The sequence below is a fragment of the Ictidomys tridecemlineatus genome, chromosome Y (genome assembly GCF_052094955.1).
Source record: "Ictidomys tridecemlineatus isolate mIctTri1 chromosome Y, mIctTri1.hap1, whole genome shotgun sequence".
Classification (NCBI taxonomy): Eukaryota; Metazoa; Chordata; class Mammalia; order Rodentia; family Sciuridae; genus Ictidomys; species Ictidomys tridecemlineatus.
In genome coordinates, this window is record NC_135494.1 from 4,825,179 (window position 1) to 4,839,326 (window position 14,148).

Here is a 14,148-nt window from a genome sequence, read left to right on the forward strand (position 1 = left end):
TGCTGGTATATTTGGCAAACTGTTCTTACTGCACTACCCAGCACAGTACCCAGCACAGTACCCAGCACACTACCCAGTACACTACCCAGCACAGTACCCAGCACAGTACCCAGCACACTACCCAGCACAGTATCCAGCACACTACCCAGCACACTACCCAGCACAGTACCCAGGACACTACCCAGCATACTACCTAGCACACTACCCAGCACAGTACCCAGCACACTACCTAGCACACTACCCAGCACACTACCCAGCACAGTACCCAGCACACTTCCCAGCAGAGTACCAAGTACACTACCCAGCACACTACCTAGCACACTACCCAGCACAGTACCAAGCACACTACCCAGCACACTACCTAGCACACTACCCAGCACACTACCCAGCACAGCATCCAAAACACTACCCAGCACACTACCCAGGACACTACCCAGCACAGTACCCAGCACACTACCCAGCACAGTACCCAGCACAGTACCCAGCACATTACCCAGCACACTACCCAGCACACTACCCAGCACACTACCCAGCACAGTACCCAGCACACTACCCAGCACAGTATCCAGCACACTTCCCAGCACACTACCCAGCACAGTATCCAGCACACTACCCAGCACACTACCCAGCACACTACCCAGCACACTACCCAGCACACTATGAGCACCTTCTGAGCTGGATAGGTTCTTGGAGGAGCCCAAGGCCATGTGCCTCTGAATGACTAGAAGCCCAGAGAAAAGACTCCTCCAGTCCTGCCTTTGGTTCCTCCTCTGATGAGGGAGCAGCCGTGTGTGGTGATAGAGCTGTGATTGCCTGGTGCCCAGGGAGTGGGCAGCCCCGTCCAGGACTTACCCCCTCCCTTCTCTCCAGATTCAGGATTGTGGGCTTTGACCGGGTCCAATGCACTGGACTAGTGCATCATGGGAAGCAACTCCATCGGGAACCGGCAGTTTAGTGAGCACCCGGCTACCAAGTCCAAGGCCTGGCACCCAGGGCCTGTCGAGCAGGCTCCTAGAGCTAAGGGTTTTCTCGTGGACCGTGAGTCTCCTAAAGGGGAAGCTGTCCACCTTCACAGCTGGGTCCTGTGACCTGTGACACTGGCGGGTGAGCAGGGACAATCCAGTGCACAGCAGGAAGCACCCACTGGTGACCTAACAGCACAAAGGATGCTTCTTCCCCGGTGCGTGTTTGCTAGGGTTGGAATCTGTTCCTCTGATGGAGACCATTCAGAGCCGACTCCAGGAACTGGGTTCATCTCTGGACCTCCTGCTGTAGTTATTTGAGCCGAATCATTTATTGCTTTACCAGTAACGCATCCTAAATTGACATTTATAGCATATTTTGTATGTCAGAAGTCATGTATGTCTTAAGATTCCAAGGTACCTTTGCATTGGTTACATCATTTTCAGTGACTCCAATCAGAACTTGCAATTTACCCACGGCCTTGTTGAGTTATACCTGTAGTTCACTTTGCCCAGGCAACTTCTTCAATAACTGCTTAGTTCTTGCTCAAATATACCCACATTTCTTCTTAGGATATGTACATATTTAATTTGAAATGATTATAAGATTTCGTGTGTGTGGAGCTGGGGATGGAACTCGGGGCTTCAAACTTGCTAAGCCTCAGCTCTGCTACTGAGCTCCCACCTCAGCCCTCTAAATAATTTTAGATTTATTTTCTTTTGTTAGCAAGAGAGAGAGAGAGAGATGACTTCTTTGCTTGGTTGGGTGGCAGCTACTCTCAAAGACAGGTGCTGCTAGCACCTAGGGGGCAGAGGCCAGGGAGGCTGCTGGACCCCCTCACAGCACTGGGCAGGACCTCCCAACATGAACCCTTACCTGACAGCTGAAATAGAAGTCCTGGGGAAAGAGACTTGGGATTCGCGGCCACAGAAACAAGCATCACATTATCAGGGCAGCCTTTCAAACAACTAACTATTCTGTCAACTCTACAGCTACTCAAAGAGTAGAACTTCTAAGGTAAAAGAAGAAGAAAATAAAGTAGCGTCTTTACCTGGGCATGGTGTAGACTCTGTGCAGCATTTGTGTGTGTGTGTGTGTGTGTGAGTGAGTGTATGTGTGTGTGTGTGCATGTGCACAGGGATGGGGTAGAGTGGGTGCTGGGGGCTGGACCTACATCCATGACTGGAGGGAGCTGTAGCATTTACAGGAGAGACCAGAGAGAAAAAATGAAGCCAAGGTTCCGAACAGTCCTACCCCATATGCCCAAAGTATCTCAGTTGATGCAATCAGACTCCAAAGCCCTTCTCCTACGCCATTCACGTACTTTCCATCCCAGACGTGAATGATGCAAACTTTCGAGCTACAAGTTGGGGTTTTTTAGAAACTCTAGAAACCCCATATTCTTTGTCTAAGAGAACTGGCCATCCCTTTAGCCCCACCCAAAGTGTGTTGCTGTGTCTACTTTGTTTCTCTTCTGTCTCTGGCAAGCTCCATGGAACAGGAACCACCTGGGTTGCAGCTGTATCTCCTGCGACTCAACATGGAAGACCATGAAGCCCAAGTTTCAGTCCCCGGTAGAGAGACTCTGAATAGAAAGCACAGCCCAGGCAGAGTGTCCAAAGGACCTGGTGTCTGTCCTTCTTTACCAAGTCAGAAACACAATTTCATACTTTCTGTGTAATTTATATAATGGAATAATATTAAGTGTCTTAAGTAATACAAAATTATCACATGATAATTATTCATGTGCCGATTAATATTTCAAAATGTTTCAACTAACTTTATTAATAAGTGACTAATCTGCTACGTATTCAATGAGCAGCATGTAAGCCGTGTAAACGTAGAGATGCACACATGAGTGTGAAACAAGGAGATCCTGACATCGTTGACTAATAGTTATGTGTAACCTACATCCTGCAAAAGACTTGATACTTTTAGTCTTTTTTTATCTGAAAGCAGGTTATAGATATTTCAACTTTTCTTTCCTTTTTTTGGGGGGGGGGAACTTAGCTGTAGATTGGTGTCTTGAACTGGGGGCGATTTGGTTGTTTGGAAATTGCCTGCAGACACTGTGGATTGGCTCAGCTGCCCCTCAGAGACCAGGGCTGCTGGTCCCCCTCCCATGCACAGCACAGCACCACCCACCAGAAGGTCTGGCCCCACCCTCTACAGTGTCCAGTTGGAGAACCTCCAGGGAGAGTCTTGGAAAGGAAGAACAGGACAATCTCTAGGAGAACAAACCTTCACTATTCCTATTCCTACTCCATGAAACAAGAAGCAACACTTTACTAAGAAATGGGCACGTGGGGCGGAGGCCACCTCCCTGGTCAGTCTCCTCCCAGGGAGAAGCGGGAGTGGGCGGCCAGGGGTGAGGGGTCAACAGTCTCCTAGAGTGGGGGCTCCTCAGGTGACAAAGAGGAAGGTTGGGGAGTGGCAGACCTGTGAGTCCAAGCAGTGGCCAGTCTGCGGGTGTCCAAAGCCTCCCCGTGGGGTAGAGCGGAGTCAGTAGGAGAAGATGGTGACTGTAGGTGTGTATTTGAAGAACAGGCGGCCGTTGGGCCCTCTGGGGGCCGTCAGGGGCTCCATCTGCCTGGCTGGCCTTCGGGGCTCAGGGGGGCTCCTCTGCTGAGGCTGCTGAGCACGGCGGCCAGGCCCGAGGCCCCTGGACTGGGGGGCACCTGCGCCCGGGTCTCCAGCTGCAAGACAGTGTCCTTGGCCGGTGCAGTGCCTGCACCAGGGGACACAGCGGGCACCCACAGGCGAGGGACGTCTTGGGGACAGGCCCTGCCTGGGTCTCCTGGGCCCTGGGCGCAGGGCTCGTGACAGAGGACCCGGCTGGGGCGCGAAGGGCCGCGCCACTCCCTTGCTGATCACAGGCGCGAAAGCCGAGGGCCTGGGCTCCCGGGTCTTCGGGGTCTCCGGGGTCTTAGGGGGGTCCGGGCTCTTCAGGGGCTCTGACACCTCAAGCTTAGGGACCTTGGGCTCGGGGACCTCGGGCTCCGGCATCTCAAACCAGAGGGGCGCATCAAACTTCCTCTTGCCCTTGGGGCACTGGCTCAGGGCCTGGAGCACGGTGGCCTTGGCGCACGGGTCTGGGGTGGGCGCCACGGGTGGGCACTCGTAGCGGGTCCCTGGGCGCTGGGGGGCTTTGATGAGGACTGTGACCGGGCTGTGGGCCCCGGGGCGCCTCCTGGATCCTGGAGGCTTGGTGTGGCCGGGGCCAGGAGCGCTGTGTCCCTGCTTCAAGAGCTCCCAGAGGGACGGCTGGGGCTCATTGGGCGGCACCGCCGCTGCCGGGAGATCCGCCGGCAGGAGCGGGGTCAGGGCTCGGGAGAGGACAAAGAAGCCCGGGAAGAGGAGCGCAGGATGGAAGAGCCCCGGGTCCCGGGGACGGCGCAAGGACCTGGGGCTGGCAGAACCGGGCTCCTGCGCGCAGCCAGGCAGCGGCGCGGTCCAGGGGCTGCTCGGGCAACTCTTTAGGTACCTGGTCAGGCAGCCGCCCATGAGAGCGCTGCGAGGGGGGGCTGCTGCAGGACGGGAGGCGTCGAGATCAGAGACCAAAGGGACACTGTCCAAGTGGCGCTGGTATCCAGCGGGCCCCGGTTGCGAGGACCCCACAGGCCCGAGAACGCATGGGCGTCACAGTGAGTGGAACCCGCGGGGGCCTGGGGCTCTCTGGAGGGCCAGGGAAGCCTCATCCTCTGTCCTTGCACTGCGGGTCCTGTACCCTAGCAGGGCCTCGCTCCTGCTTCTACTTTTTTAGAATTCACAGAAAATGTAAAAAGGGGACTTATTAGGTCGGCTCCTGTGACCAGAAGCTGGAGAGTCCACCGCGGCCGTCTACAGGCTGGAGAGCTGGCAGAACCAGGAGGTGCACCATCCAGGAGGCTGGGCCCAGGACCAGAGGGTCCACCATCTTCCCTGGTCCAAGACCCAAGGCTTCTGGAAACTCCCTGAAGAATCACGGGCAGAGTCCACTCGGGAAGAGTGAAGAAGCCAAAGTCCACAACCTGAGTTGGTCGCAGGACCCATCAAGAGTCCCTTGGAGAAGGGAGCTCTCCTGGGCCTCCCTGTGCTATGCAAACAGTCATCCTGTTGATCTGAGCTGCCCCCGCTTAGGGAGGGTCTCCTCTCCAATTGGCTCCGCCAGAAGCCAATCACTCCAAGACACACACACCCCATGGGCACACCCAGAATCTTCTTAATCCTCACCTCTTAAACCAATCCAGTCGGCAATTCCACTTAATCATTTCAGCTATTGGAGAGGGGCGCTGGCCACACTGTCAACTGGAACACAGCTGGGCGTGGTGGAGCCCGCCTGCAGGGGCACCAGCTCAGGAGTCTGAGGCAGGAGGATAGCAAGTTTGAGGCCAGCCTCAGCAACTAGTGAGGCCCTAAGCAGTTTAGCAAGACCATGTCTGTAGATCTAGGGGGGAAAGGGTCGGGTATGTGGCTTAGTAGTTAAGCGCCCCTGGGCTCAACCCTTAGAAACCTGTCCCCCAAACTGATCCGAGCACACTGGGATGCTCTTTTAGGGAAAAACAGTTCATTTGATCAGGAAAGATGGTGATGTTTCATCTCCTGGGATGGATGGATGTTAATGTCACTTTTTTTCAATTTAGTGTTGAAGGAAATGGCTACGATCATCCAGGATGACGTATCTACCCTGGCCGTGTTGATTTTATATGGACTTTCCCATAGTGTTCGGCTCTACATGTTCATAGATGATGGGTTTCCTCTGCCAACACCAGGGCCGTGTCCTTCCCTTCATTTCTACTGGTCATCTTGGAGTAGAGCCTTTCCCACTGATGGTTGGAAACTTTCAATTTAAAAAACAAATTGTCAATGGTCTGTGATGTGAAAAGAGGTTTCTAGAAGAGCCAGATGGGATAGGAAAGCAAGTGTAATTGCATTCCAGGAAAATTTTAGGTTCCAAACAGGTTTAGGGTGGGTGTGGCCCCTGGGCCCTGGTTTTCCCATCTCTGATAGAGAGCTGTGAGCATACACTAGAGATGAGGAAAAGGAGCCCTTGAACAAATATAAAAATCACGTCCAGTTGGACAAACTTCCAAGCCAACCGTAATGGAGATTGAATCCCGGAGCAGTTTGGGGCTAAAATATGTCCCCCTCGCCAGGGACTGAGTCTGTTAGCTACTAAGTGGGACAGGCACGTTTACAGGCCAATTCCTCACACATCTTCAATATGGTGTGGGTTTTATTCTAGCTCAAACTGTTTGGAGAAACAAAGAACCAGCCGTGACATCTAAGATCCCGGGACCACTCTTTATTGTTTTCTTTTAGGTTCCAAGATAACGCTTGGATCATTTCCTATTGAACTGAGCCTGTCTAGAGAGGTTCACACCTGTCGTCTCTGGGACCTGAACTGAGCATGCCCAGAGGGCTCAAGTCTGCCACCTTGAAATGTGTTTTTCACCTGAACCTTTCACAATGACTTCAAGCTCAACATGCACAGACATGTGTCCACCAACTTCTTTTCTCCAACCATGATCCTGAACTGACGGTGTCAGAAATGTGCATCCTCACCCAGACCTGCTCAGGGACGGGCCCAGCCCCAATGTGAATATGGATAGACTCCCAGAATAAAATTCCACGCTCCTTTGATTGGGGAGAGCTTTGCTTGGCAGCTAGCTCCAGTGCTGTCCTTAATCACTGTAGGTAATACCTCTTCTCCATTTTTTAAAAATTTTCTTGCTGTGCCCAATAGCTGTGCATTCTTCAAGAAGTGGATCTCTTGCACTGGGTTGTGAGTGTTCATTTTAAATCCTGTGCCAACTCTAATCTTTCACTAGAGACGTAAGGACTTGTTTTTGCAGACCTTGGGATGGAACCACTGTGGTTTGACTGGAAGACATGGAGGGCAGAAATCCATTCCCAAGTAGGGCCGCTCAAGTGTGCCAGGGCTGCGGGACAGACACACACACACACCGTGCACGCTGAAACGCTAGTGTGCGTGTCTGAGTTTATAGGACCGTCTCTTCCACTTTGGCATGAAGTCGGCTTTCTGCTCGATAGTAGTCCTAAGTACTAAGAAAATCAAAGATTCGTGCTATTTTTTTTCAAACACCCAAATTGAAACTGACTTTACAAATTGAGATATTCAGAGTATTCTTTCCATTTTTATTTTCAATATTTTGCAAAGTCAGAAGAATTTTCCAGTTGCAGGAGGTAACAATAAAATATTGAGAGTCTGTCAACCTGGGAGTTATTCCTCCTGCCTCCAAGAAAGCACACTGCATTTCCATTAAAGACAGAGTTGCCTCCGACAGCCTTCAAGGGAAACTTTTTATAAAACTGCATGCACATTCAGCCTCTGCCTGCATGAAAATATCTATCATTAAAACCCCGGTAGCCTGCAGACCTGGAAGAATATAACTCAAAAAGTAATTTATATGCGGACAGTTACTACTCCCCCACTTCCTGTAAAATATAATTTCTCTTGCTTAGAGTGTCAAGTTCTAATTACTCTTTACTTCCAGGTGGATCATGATGGAAGATGGAGTGTTCTTGTAAAAGTCACACACTGGTGTTTACGAGATCATATATCAAGCTTCAGAGGTGAAAGCTTGACACACATTCCGCCCTACCCCACATCATCTGTTACCAAGCCAGTCTCTTCTGTAGAATAACCAGAGGCCCAAGCAATGCAGGTCGCTGTAGGGAGTTTGCTCCGTGTTTTTGTCTTTCATTACTTTTTCTGAATCCACAAGAGGTGCAAGATTATCCGTCAGCTGAATGCAGCCATTTCTAGGGGATCCCGTCTTTAGAATAAAGCAGCTATTGTGAGGTTGGCCGTCGTACTCTCTTGGTTCAGGGAAGACTCGGTCTAATTTTAAAAGATGATTATACGAGATCCTAACCCTTGGGAATCAATGAAATATCTTGGTGGTGAGGATCTTAATGTTACGTATGGCCACTTAGTCACTTAGCAGACCTAATTCTAGTGTCACCCATAAAGAGGATTCCTGTGGTATGGTGAGCCACCTGATTGAAATGTGCAAATATCCTGGAAAAGACAGATGAGGACGTCGGTTGCTGGAAGATAACAAAAAAATACCATTTCTGTCTCCTTGTTTTTACTCCTGTATCAGATGGATCGACTGAATGACCCCTATAGAAAGCTCTGGAATGTTCTAGGAAGGAGATTGGATGGAAAAAACAGAGTAAGGAAAGGCGTGTTTTCAAAATGAATGCTTAGAAGATCCATCCAAGGTACCCTGAGGTTCTGGGGAAGGAAAGGAATACCTTGTTCATCCCGTCTCACTCGAAGGCATGGTGCAGCGATGGATTATACACAGGAGTCGGGATGGATGACCCATACGGACAGATGACCCACGTGGGATGCCACACAGACAGATAACCAGTGGTGTCTCACCAAGACCGATGCTCACAACAGCCGACACAGGTGTGCGAGTTGGGAGGCTGAGGCAGGAGGATCATGGGTTCCAAGCCAGCCTCCGCAACTCAAGTGCTCAGCAGCTCAGGGAGACCCTGTCTCTAAATAAAATACAACCTAGGGCTGGGGATGGGGCTCAGGGGTCGAGGGCCCCCGAGGTCAATCCCTGGTATCAGAAAAAGAAGTCACTGCGTTTGCAGAGCCGGGTGAGGAGGGCCAGGAAGACGGACAAGGCCAGGCACGTGCTGTGGCCCAGGAGCGCTCCACACGTGAGCGGGACCACGGCCAGACAGACTCGGGATGCGGTAACCTCAACACTGAGCAGCTGGGGTGGCAGCTCTCCCCTGCTCGCCCCTGTTCTGGGAAGGCGCGCAGATTAAATGACGGGGGTTGGCAGACCCGCTCCAGCTGCTAACGGGAAAGAATGCGGTTGACGGGAAGGAGCCGGAGCGCAGAGGGCCACGCGCACTGCACAGCACGGGTGGGACCCCCACCGCCCACGGGAAGAGAAGGATGCAGACGTGGGACGGACTCTGAAAAGATTCTGGTGTTGGAGAGAAACAAGGCGGCTAGCGGCTGAGGAGAGGGTTTGGGGGAAAACCACAAGAAAAGAAGGTGGAGCTCTACAGGATGACGATTTGGATTTCACGAGGAAGAGGGGACAGGGTCTGAGCCACAGGAACAGCTGGAAAGATGTCACATGTGATTTAAAATCAGAGACAAAGGACTCTCTGGCCCTGGTGAGGGGGGAAGGGGCTCCGAGTTCATGGTTGGAGGCACTGGGTCTGGGGGGCCTGCTGCCCTGCAGCTGGAGGTGCTGCGAGGCAGCTCAAAGCGGCACCGGTCAGAGGGGGGCAGCGGGAGTCCCTCGCAGGTGGTCCCTGCACGGGACAGAATGGCCTCCTGCCTCCTTCAGCCTCCCAGGCTGGGTCCTCTGCCCTGCGTGCTCTGCCCAGCCCTTCCTTCTCTGTGCCCTGCTTCTGTATGGAAAGGAGTCTGTGTGTCAGGAGCGCACAGAGGACGGAGGCTCACGGGGAAGAATGTGGCGCTCATTCCCCTCCTCCGCGGGAGCTCCGTCTTCTCCCAGGGCTCCCCAGGGCTCTGCAGGCCATGCACAGGGCCCTGCGTCTTTATTCTACATTTAGGGCCCCAATTCAACATCAGGCACTTTGAAGGCAGAGACCAGAATACACCCAGGGTTGGGGAAAATGTCTCTGTGTGTGTGCGCATGTGTGTGTGTGCATGTGCGTGCGCATGTGTGTGTGTGCGCGTGCGTGCGTGTGTGTGCACTCAAGCCCTCCATACCTGTAGGCTCCACATCTGTGGATTCAACCGAATAGAGATCAAAAATACGTGGGAGAAACATTGCTGTTGTATGGAACACATAGTGACTTTTCCTTGTTATATATATTTTTTTAATCTTTATTTATTTCTTTATTTTTATGTGGTGCCGAGGATCGAACCCAGTGCCTCACCCACAGGAGGCAAGCGCTCTACCACCGAGCCCCAGACCCAGTCTCCTTTTCCTCATTAACAGTCCCTAAACGAAACACTAGACCGACCGTGCACACGGTATTGACGTCGTATCGTAAGTCACGATGGTTTAAGGTGCACGGGGGTGGGTAGGTGCCTGGGTTAGCTGCAAAGATCATGCTATTTTATGTAAAGGATTTGACTTCCCTTGGATTTGGGTATCCATGGGACAGTGGTCTGGGAACACGTCTCCCAGAGACACTGAGAAATGACTATTTGTATAGGTGAGTGCATCTGTTATGTGAATATGTACACACATTTTACCCTATATTTATAGAAAATTTGACAGGACATATACACTATACAGAGGACGTACATCATATATATATATATATAGTGTCATGCAATTAAAGGGTATTACGCACTATGTATGTCTGCGTAGTACAGCATAGTATTTCTAGCATCATAGACAATCACGTCCCAATCCACAGGCCTACATTTCAATGCAAAGAATGAATGAATGACTAGATTTAAAAGTGAATGAAGCTGTTGGGTTTGGTGGCGCACGCCTGTCATCCCAGCGGCTCTGGAGGCTGAGGTGGGAGGATCACAAGTTCAAAGCCAGCCTCAGCAACACCGTGAGGTCATAAGCAACTCAGGAGACCCTTTCTCTAGATAAAACATTAAAAAAAGGGCTGGAGATGTGACTCAGTGATTAGGTGCCCCTGGGTTTCATCCCTAGTACCAAAAAAAAAAAAAAAAAAAAAAAAAAGAACGAAGCTTCTGAATTTTTCTAAAAGCCAGGAAGCTGTGGTTCTGGTACTTGTAGAGAGTGTCATATCCAACCAACCTGCTCATGTGGAGCCTGCCTTTTTCCCAGAAGATAACCATGAGCCATTGCTGCATGCAACTCTGCAGAGCTGGTGTTGCCTCTGCAAAGTTGAGTGCTTTCTTTGCCTTCTCAACAAGACCCACTCCACGAGGGAGGCAGAGTTCTGCTAGTCTAATGAACCAATGGCCCCAGGTTCCCCAGGACCCTTGTCCCATTCTTAAGTAACTTCACTCCACGGAGCATTAGGTAGCTGTCCAAAAAGTAACTCGACCACAGTGTGACACCAAGAAAAAAACAGGCATGCCACGCTTTCAGGAGACAAACAAAACCTAGAACCATTTGGCGGCTTGTGTTCTCTTTAGAGAGAAGTCTGCTTGTGCAAATAAAGGATGTGCAAAAATAGGTGGCTCACAAGGTACCGCTTGCTTTCTTTCTCTCCAGAGACTCACCCGGGCTAGGCAAGTGCTCTACCACCGAGGTGCATCCCGCCCTGTTTTCTTGTTCAGTTTCTTCCTCGACACCAAGACAGCTGCACCGACAATAAACACCACCCAGATGTCTCCAGAGGGGAGACTGTTCTGCACCTCGTTCTTCCGTAGACACACAGGCGTGTGTCACCATCGTGACGCACGTGGAGGTCACTTACTGTAACTGGTGGGGTGTGGGGACGTGAAGCGAAGGGACACCTTGGCGCTCTTGAGGCGGGTCTGCCCCCAGTATGTGATGGCCTGCAGTTCCACCGTGTAGTCGTAATCTGGCTGAAGTCTCTCCAGGACCACGAAATTCTGGAGCTGCAAACAGAGGGCGTATCCCCGAGCCCCGTTAGAAACGGTCTTCGCCTCTCGTGTCCATAGCAAGTCTTACCAGACCTCGTGAAGCATACCAACGTGTAGCTTGCACGGACCTTCAATGTCCCAAGGTCGGACACCGTGTGGATTTGCACCGTAGAAAATCCACTTTTACCACGGATCAAAATAGATTTCACAAAAAGGCCAAAACCCGTTAAAGGGTCGTTGTCCTGATTCAACAACTGCACATACAGGAGCAGATGATTGCAAACACACTTCCTTCTAGGCAGCAGTCTGAACAGAAAAGAGGGCTCTTCCTAATGAAGTTACAAAGGCTTGTGTTGCCAGAGACCGGGGACAGTTATGAGATGGCATTAATTGCCCTTCTTTGCTCTCTGTTCTACATCTTCCACCCAAAGTTACAAGACACATCAGCTTCAAAAAAAAATACTTGAAGCTATTTCTGCCATCATTATTGTCAATGTCAAACACTGACCCCATTTTCGATAGATGCTGCTGCGATTGAAAGGAAGTAAAGCAAAAACTGTACCATTGGCCTGATATCTTGGGGACGAGACAGGAATCCTGCAAAGGCTAAAGGAGAAGGTGAGGCATCCAGGTGCACAGAGCAAGGTGGAATTAGAACTGAAGATGACAGTTAGGAGAAGTTAAAGCCCCCTCCCAAGAACTTGTATTCGAGACAAAGAAAAATCATTGCCTTAGAATTTAAAACAAATCATTGACATATAATGCACTTGGTCTTTTCAAAAAGACAGGTGGTGGACAGGTGGAGTGGCACACGCCTCCAATCTCAGTGACTCGTGAGGCTGAGGTTGGAGGATCGTGAGTTAGACCAGCCTCAGCAACTTAGTGAGGCCCTAAACAAGTTACCGAGACTCCATCTCAAAAAAATAATAATAATTTAAAAAAAAATAAAAAGGCCTGGGATATGGGTCAGTAGTGGAGGGCCTTTGGGTTAAATCTGTGGTACCCCCCCCCAAAAAAAAAAGCGATATTGAAAAGAATGCTTTTCTATAAAGGGGTCACCCTGGTGGCAATTAGCATGCATGAAAAAAATATATATATCAGTTATTAATGCAATTCCTTGGTGTCTTATTTCTTGGGTGCTTTTCTGTTTTCTGATCTCATTGATCTGTTGGCCAAACTTTAACATCTCCAAGTGCAATAATTCACATAGAATGTAGCTTGCCTCTTTTCCATTGGAAAATACAAGACACTCACGTGATAGTGACCCATAATTTGGGCTACCCTACCGCTTGAGCCACATCCCCAGCCCAATATCAAAATCTTTAGTGCAAAAAAAAAAAATCCTATCTTTTAAAAAGTATTTTTAAACAGAACTCATTTGTTGAATCAAGTGCATAAATGAGGGGGAAGAGTGTTTATATAAATGTTAGAACAGCAAAATAAAGGAAGGTGCACCGAAAGTAAATCGAGCAGCTAACTCCTTTCTGCACCCAAAATGTCCTGTTCACTGTGATAGAAACCTCACTGCAGAGAAGGGCTCAATGAACATTTAACTCTTGGCATCTGGATGATAAAGCCCTTCAGATTCTTCTTAAATCAAGGTGAAAAATGTCCCTGATTGGTGGTCCTCTTTTTTTTTGGTGGGGTGGGTATGGGGGTTGAACTCAGAGGCACCCGACCACTGAGCCCCGTCCCCAGCCCTATTTTATATTTTATTTAGAGACAGGGTCTCACTGAGTGGCTTAGCACCTCCCTAAGTTGCTGAGGCTGGCTCTGAACTTGCCATCCTCCTGTCTCGGCCTCCCGAGCTGCTGGGATGACAGGTGTGTGCCATGGTACCCAGCTGGAGACCCCTTTGCTGTGGGCAGTGTGTCATGGCCAGAGTAGGTGCACAGTAAAATTGCTCTTCTGGTTGCTTAGAAGCCAAGGGGTAGAGGAGGGGCTGGGGTTCACCTACGGCCTGCACGCCGCGGCCCTCCCTGCTCGTCCCCACTCACCCCGTCTGTGGTTTTCCTCCGCTTCTTCTTGGTGGGGACAAGGGACTTGTTGCTGACCGTCCAGCTCCAAAACACCTTGTAGTGGTGCACGGGGATATCTGGCTCCTCCGGGAGGTCCCAGGCAATGGTCACCGTCACGGTCCCGTCACTGTTGACGGTGGAGTTGGCCAGTTGGAGGTTAGCGGGGGCTGGCGGTGCCGACGGATCTGTAACCGCAGGGAAAAGAGAAGCCATCTGAGTCGCCGGCCAGGGTCAGCAGCGTGACACCGATTTTATGTGCACTGTCATGTAATCCGACGACTTATGTGGAACGTCCAGTTTTGCAATTTTACCCTTTCGGGCTTTCTGAAAACCAAAATCTCAATGGGGTGCTGAGACCACCAGCCTACGGAACTCTGTATGGAGAAGGCATCGTGTGATTGCAGCCGGAGGGTCTGCTCATCATTTCCAGGTGCAAATTGAGCACAGGCAGCTGGCCCACACCACAGGCCACCTACGGATGCCCCCACAGCAGAACACGGCCCAGGGTTCCAGCCACAAGGCCATCTGCACAGGAGGCCCAGAGAGACCATATCTAACAAGGTAGGAACCAAGAAGCTGGGAGAAAATGTACCCATGTTGTGACTGTCAGTCATTCCAAGCTTTGCAACAACGGCCAAGGGACTTATATTAAAAAAAAAAAAATCCCTAGCT

General features: G+C 50.8%; 2 protein-coding genes across 2 annotated transcripts in view; both read right to left on the reverse strand.

The window, feature by feature from the left end:
- Window positions 1-14,148, reverse strand: part of LOC101955519 (anosmin-1) — a gene marked incomplete at its 5' end in the record, with an annotated part of 66,206 nt that overhangs the window by 23,918 nt on the left and 28,140 nt on the right. The window contains 2 exons of the mRNA XM_078035558.1: window positions 11,329-11,473; window positions 13,456-13,661. Coding sequence (XP_077891684.1) covers window positions 11,329-11,473; window positions 13,456-13,661 — 351 coding nt within the window. The remainder of the gene's footprint in view (window positions 1-11,328; window positions 11,474-13,455; window positions 13,662-14,148) is intronic.
- LOC144372130 (uncharacterized) lies at window positions 3,466-4,467 on the reverse strand. The gene has a single exon (XM_078035539.1). It carries the CDS (start codon window positions 4,465-4,467, stop codon window positions 3,466-3,468), a length of 1,002 nt encoding a protein of 333 aa, XP_077891665.1.

Coding starts and splice junctions, on each gene's coding strand:
- LOC144372130 (XM_078035539.1), bottom strand. CDS start 4,467: ATGGGCGGCTGCCTGACCAGGTACCTAAAGAGTTGCCCGAGCAGCCCC.